At 48.7% G+C, this 6,979-nt stretch overlaps 1 protein-coding gene across 1 annotated transcript; it reads right to left on the reverse strand.

The window, feature by feature from the left end:
* Positions 1-5,442: 5,442 nt before the first annotated feature.
* LOC135382486 (uncharacterized) lies at positions 5,443-6,651 on the reverse strand. Its single transcript, XM_064612594.1, has one exon. The coding sequence runs from the start codon at positions 6,649-6,651 to the stop codon at positions 5,443-5,445; it is 1,209 nt and encodes a 402-aa protein (XP_064468664.1).
* Positions 6,652-6,979: the final 328 nt, after the last annotated feature.

Consider the following 6,979-nt stretch of genomic DNA (forward strand, 5'->3'; position numbering starts at 1 on the left):
ATGGAGATGATGGTAATGTTCCTCTGTTGATCTCGAATAGACTAGAATATCGTCTATGTAGACATGTACGAACTTGCCAATAAATGGTTGGAGTACAGATGTCATCATTTTTTGGAACCACGCAGAGGAATTTTTCCACCCGAATGGTAGACGATTGTACTCGTATAAGTCAAACGGTGTGACAAAGGCCGTGTACTTTTTTGTTTCCTCTGTTAAAGGGATTTGCCAAAATCCTTTGCAGAGATCGATGCAAGAAAAGGTTGTGCTCCCACCTGTTTGGTTGATAATATCATCCACATGGGGCATGGGAAACGGAAAAAGGTCGGTCTGACGGTTTAAGAGCCTATAGTCGGTGCACAAGCGAAACGAGCCATCGGCTTTGGGGACAATAGTTATGGGTGAGGCAAATGATGATGTTGATGGACGAATTATGTATGCGTCGAGCATAGCCTGGAGTTCTTGCTGCAGCCAGTTCTTTTTGTCAAGTGATAAGTTATAAGTTTTCGCCGAATAGGTGTGGTGTCCCGGATTGTAAACGGAACCTCCAGCGCCGTGGTCGGTGAAGGGAATCCAGTGCCCGGTATCAACTGTGGGTAGAGGCTGTGTACGTCAAAGTCTCTGGGAACAGCAGCGGGAGCAGCGGAAATCTGTAGTGAAGCGTGAATACGGTCATCTGCAGTAGAGACTGTATCGTCCCAATAGATATTAAGTTTTAGGCGTTTAATATCTGGTCGTGAGAGTAGCACGTCATGGTCCACGTCAGAAATGACCAGAGCGTTTGTGGTGATAGTTTCGTTGGAAATCCGCAGGGATACCTTACTCCACTGACTGAATATCTTAGAAGTGCCATCGAATCCTTTGACACATACAGTTCTCCCTTCACACACGTCCTCTGGAGACAGAAGGCGAGTGTTGACGAAAGTGATTGAGGATCCACTGTCTATAAGGGCACGTGCAAGGATGTCGTTGACACGTACATCGATGTAAATGAGTTTCGTGGATACAAGGTAAACAGTTTCATATTGTGTCTTTGGGTGGAAACCAGCACCCTTTTTTACTTGTTTTTTTGTACTACATGGTCAGTGTAGTCTTCAGCTACAGCTGAGGTTTGTGTATTTGTTGGACGGCCTGGCCGCTTGTGCGGTCCATGAGGCGGAAAAATGCGATGGCTTGAGGTTGCGTTGCTGGCGTTTCCTACAGCATCTGGACGTACTGTCGTGGCTGGTACTTCATGTGTGCTTCGACATACACCAGCGTCGCGTAGGCATTGCAACACTGCTTCAGGATCTCGTGGTCCGCGGATCTATACGACTTGCTGAACATGAATGGGTGTTGTCCGTGTATTAGCAAAGCAACGACAGAGGAGCTGGGCAGCTGTGGCTCGGCAAGCTGGAGTAAGCCTAATTTTTCGAAATAGTAGTCAGTGTATGAACCAGTAACATACTTGAAGGTTATGGCGTCATTCCACTGAGCCACTTTATCCTCGCCGAATGAGAGAAGGACGCTTTGTTTCCATGACTCCCAAGTTGCCTGGTAATGCTGAAGTAGGCGAGAGTCATACCACCTCCTGGCCGATCCGAGAAGGAAGGTTCGTAAATTGTCGATTTTTGTCCGATCTGTTAACCTATGGTTATGCTGGCACGCGTGTTCGTACAAAGGCATCCATGACCCCGCACCCCTACTACCGTCAAATTCCTCCGGCTTGAATAAGGCTGAGGGGCGAGATGAATCCTCCCGGACAGACATGGTGCGAATTAGGTCAACAAGGACTCGCTGTTGTTCAGCTAACTGATTCTGTTGGTGCTGAAACATGGATAACAACGTTGCCGTGTCTCCACTAGCTTGCGAAGCCGTCTGTCGCGTCTGTGAGTTCCGAGGAAACCGGACTAGCCGATCAAAGTCATCGAGCTTCATATTGACTTTAAAAGTGCCCTGAGTAGCAGGTGAAGAAATGTCGAGGTTTGCCTTTGAAGCCACATAGTGAAGGAGGGCTTGGTGGTCGGGGTGAGAATCCAGGTTGAAGCTGTCCTCTCCGACGTCACAGTGTCGCACCTTCGGCCCTTCGGGCGTGGCTTCTAGGAGGAATTCAACCCACATTCGGTTGTCGGCTGCGCCAATGTAAGACTTCACAGTCCTATCTCTTCTTAAAACCCTAGAATGAGGCTCGTGCCCCATTCCTCTTCCTCTTTATTCACCTGTCGGCACCTTACAATAATAACCAGTGTGGTTTTCGAAATGGACGTTCGACAGCAGACCACCTCATCCGATTGGAATCCACAATTCGAGAGGCTTTTGTCAGAGGAAATCACTGCGCGTCTGTTTTCTTTGACTTAGAAAAAGCCTATGATACCGCTTGGCGGTATGGTATCGTCCGAGACCTTTACTCATTAGGAGTACGGGGCCGACTTCTCAGTTGCGTAACCAATTTTTTACAAGGTAGGACATTCAGAGTTCGACTGGGGACAGCGCTGTCGCGGCCTTTTATTCAAGAAAATGGAGTTCCACAAGGTTCAGTGCTGAGCGTAACACTGTTTATAGTTAAAATGAACTCAATAGCAAACGTTATTCCCCCTTCTATTTCATACTCTTTGTATGTGGACGATGTACAGATTTCTTATTCGTCCACAAATTTGAGTACTTGTGAGAGGCAACTACAACTCACAATTAACAAACTACTCAAATGGGCTGATCAAAATGGTTTCAAATTCCCTTCGGAAAAAACTGTTTGTGTCCTGTTTTCCAGGAGAAGGGGGCTGTACCCAGACCCCACACTGACTATCGATGGTCACACTCTAGCAGTACATGAGGAACACAAATTCCTTGGCGTCATCTTTGATAAAAAGCTCACTTTCGTGCCGCATATCAAGATCTTGAAAGCGAAATGCCTGAAATCTTTAAATATTCCTAAAACCATTTCACACCGGTCCTGGGGTGCGGACAGAGAGACTCCTCGCCGCATATACAGTTCTGTTGTTCGTTCTAAACTAGATTATGGATGTGTTGCATATGGATCAGCACGCTTATCAGTCCTGAAAGCTCTCGAGCCAGTGCATCACCTTGGCCTGCGGCTGGTACTTGGAGCTTTTAGAACCACACCGGTTCAAAGCTTGTATGTTGAGTCAAACGAGTGGTCCTTGGAAAGGCGACGCTTTTACCTTGCAGTGTCTTATGGGCTGAGAGTAAGGAGCTATCCACATCATCCTGCACACTCCCCTGTAACGAGCACCCGTTTCCAACGGCTCTTTATTAAGAAGCCAAATGCTGTGGCTCCATTTAGTATTCGTGTCCAGCGGGATGTAGAACGTTACAATTTTACAAGCTATAATCTACCGCCCTTGTTGTGCAGTAAGCTGGTATCTCCTTGGTATCCACCTGTACAACATGATACAACTCTTCTGAACTTTGACAAACAGAAATGCCCAGCCTTGCAAATACAACAAGAATTTGAAGCCCTCAAGCAAAACTTTGGCGACCATGTGGAGATATACACTGATGCTTCGAAAACAAATACAGGAATATCATGTGCCATGGTATCTGGTGTATACACTAAGCCACACCGTTTAAGCAATATTTTGTCAATTTTTAGTGCTGAGGTTTATGGCATCATTGTTGCGCTCAACCATATCTTGCAAACACACACATCATCATCGGTTATATACACAGACTCTCTTAGTGCAGTGCATGCCATATGTGGTCTCCACGTACACAAAAACCTGCTGGTAAGACGAGCACAGTATCTTGCGAGTCTTATACAAGGAAAAGGCCACAGTTTGTGCATTTGTTGGGTGCCCAGCCATGTAGGCATAAAGGGAAATGAGAGCGCGGATCGTGCTGCCGCTGCTGCTCAGGATACCAACATTACGGCATTTGAGATTCCTCTCAGTGATCTCCTGAGAGACCTCAGACATGTTATCAACAAAGAATGGCAAAGCTCTTGGGACACGCAAACTCTGAACAAATTGCACACTATCAAACCACGGATAAAACAGTGTGCACAACACTTCGAAAATCGATTAAATGAAGTTCTATTCAGCCGTCTGAGAGCTGGACACAAGACTGAGAGCTGAGACTGAGAGCTTCTTAACACACGGGTATCTTCTCCGAGGCGAGGAGATACCACAGTGCGAGCATTGCGGGACAGCCTTGTCCGTTATGCATATACTCATAGTTTGCACTCATCACGAACGCCATCGTCAACAACACTTCTCACTGTTTTACAAGTATAGGATTCCTCTTCACCCAGCGCTTTTGCTGGGGGACGAGCCTCTCGTCACAACTTTTTAAGAGACATAGGTTACCTGAACGACCTGTGAACACGGAAATATTTTCACTGTTTTTTACCTTTCCTGTTTTGATTTTAAATGAAATCGATTATTTTTAACTAGCTTTGATTCATACCATTGTCGTGGCGCTCTATGGCCAAAGTTGCCTTTGCGCCATTAAAATCCTAATCATCATCATCATCATCACTTTGCCATACTCGGTCTCCCGGAAGTGGTGCTACGGGTGCAGTTGCTGGTTTAGCTCTGTGCCGTGCGCACGCTGTACACTGGTGCAGAATTTTCTTCACAAGCTGTCGGGATCTAGGCATCCAGTAGTGCTCTCGCATATCCGCCATTGTCTCTTGGACACCCGCGTGGAGTAGCCGACGATGCGCAGCATCCACTGCCAGCTCGGTGAACCGGTGTCCATGCGGTAGCAGTACCGGGTGCTTTAGGTGAAGTGGCAGTGAAGAGGCAGTGTAGAGTGCTGTAGACGGACAGAAACCATCAAGATGCCATTTCCGTCCAACGCTGGTTGAAATTTCGCAATCTGCGAGCTCTCGTTGACATATCCATCCCGACGCAATCGCTGTATCTCCGTTTGATACTCGATTTTCTGCGCCTCCTTGATCCAGTAGACTTCAGCGTTACGGATCTCTTCAGCGATTAGTGGTCCGGTGACGTTATTCCCTGCGAGTCGGCAGTTCTTGAGGAAGCGGTAAATCCAAGCCGTGACTCGCAAAAGCCGATGCTGTTCACTGTAGTTCTCGATGTTGGTAACTGAAGACGGCATGTCATCGTCGTCCACCAGCAGGACCTGGGTCCTCACTCGTTCCGCTTCCACTGTCTCGTCGTCTGCTGATTCTGTCAGAAATGTGCTCGGCCATCTTTCAGACGATTTAGCTAACCATTCGGGACCTTTCAGCCATCTGTGGTCGTCTAGCAACTTCTTCATCGTCTCTCCCCTGGTTAGAAGATCCGCTGGATTTTGCTGCCCGGGGCAATGCCTCCATGCTGCTGGATCCGTCTCCGCCTGTATTTCGGTGACTCTGTTTTTGACGAACTGTTTCCACCGCAGTGCTGATCCTTTAATCCAGCACAGTACGATGCTTGAATCTGTCGAGAAGTGGAACTTGATGATGTGATGCGTGAGAGATGCACGAATAGTCTTCGCATGTCTTCATCCGATTAAAGCTCCTATCAGTTCCAGACGTGGTAGCGTCAACGTTGTCAGAGGTGACACTCGTGCCTTCCTAAGAAAGACTACCGCAATTTCCCCGCAGTCATCCTGTGTCCGCATGTATGCTACCGCGCCGTACGCAGCCGGGCTTGCAGCCGTGAACACATGCACCTGGTCCCGACTGGACGAGTATCCGATGCCTTGGCGAAGGTAGCGTGGTATTGCCATGCTTTTTCTCTGTGGAAGCTCACCACTCCACCACGCCCATTCTTCAGCCATCGCGCCCGGTAAGTCTTCGTCCCAGTCGAGCCCAATCTGCCAAATTCGTGGAAACAGCATTTTCGCTCGTATAGTGAATGGTGCGACGAAGCCGAGCGTGTCAAAGACGTTGGCGGAGACCTTCAGTACCGTGCGTTTCGTGTTCCCTCTTGAAAACAGGCTGCAGCTGTTGCGAGAGAGCTTCAATTGATCCGTTTCTCGGTCCCACAGCAATCCTAGGAGGCCGATATCTGTCGTCGCTGCGTAATACCCTCCAGGACACTTGTCGTCGTGCTCTTGGAAACGTTGGCTGAGAACTGCTGAACTTGACGCCCACTTTCTCAAATCCATCCCAGCCAGCTGCATGATAGTGTTCGCTTCAGTGTACAGCCGTTCGGCTTCTGCTTCGGTAGAAGCACCTGTTAGCGAGTCGTCTACGTAGAAGGACTCCCTAAGCTTCTCTGCCGTTTCTTTGAGGGGTCCTTCGACTATCTTCAGATGATGTTGGATCGTTGCCGATAAAAGAAACGGACTTGAAGTCGTACCGAACGGTACACGAGTCATTCTCCAGATTTGGATTTCGGGCAAAGGGACATCCACTGGTGGCGTTTCCTGGAACCAGAGGAAGCGCAGCGCATCCCTATCTTCCTCTCTCACCAAGACCTGTAGGAACGCCTTCGCAATGTCCGCAGCAATAGCAATCCGTTCCGTGCGAAATCGTAAGAGTAGCGACAGTAATTCGGCGTTAAGCTTCGGGCCTTTCTCCAAACACTCGTTTAACGATGCGGTATCTGGTGCGTGAGAAGACGCGTCGAAAACCACCCTAAGCTTCGTCGTTGCCGAAGCTTCCCGTAATACTGCTTGGTGAGGCATGTAGTAAACGTGTTCTGCGGAAGTGCACTCGTCTTCGGAAACCACTTCTGCGTGGCCTTGGGTCAAGTAGTTCCTCATTGCTTCATCATAGCCAAGCAGTTGCCTCTCGTTGGAGCGTAGCCTCTTCACCAGGCTCTCAAGTCTGCGCTCCGCCACCTTGCGGTTGTTCCCCAGGTAAGTACTGTCTGCCTTCACGGTAGGCCGACCTGGTATCGACCATCCTTATTTTCGACCATGCTGTCGAAGTCCCTCAAGGTCACGTCATCTTCAAGTCGCTTGTCACTTGTGTCGTCGATGATCCCAAGGCTCTCCAACTCCCGTAGCTTCCTGATGTCGAGGCAATGCCCCTCTGTCGTGGCTTGAACGTGGAGCACGCAAGTTAGAGCATTCGTACCCTTAGTCACCG

This window comes from Ornithodoros turicata, chromosome 1 (assembly GCF_037126465.1).
Source record: "Ornithodoros turicata isolate Travis chromosome 1, ASM3712646v1, whole genome shotgun sequence".
Taxonomy (NCBI): Eukaryota; Metazoa; Arthropoda; class Arachnida; order Ixodida; family Argasidae; genus Ornithodoros; species Ornithodoros turicata.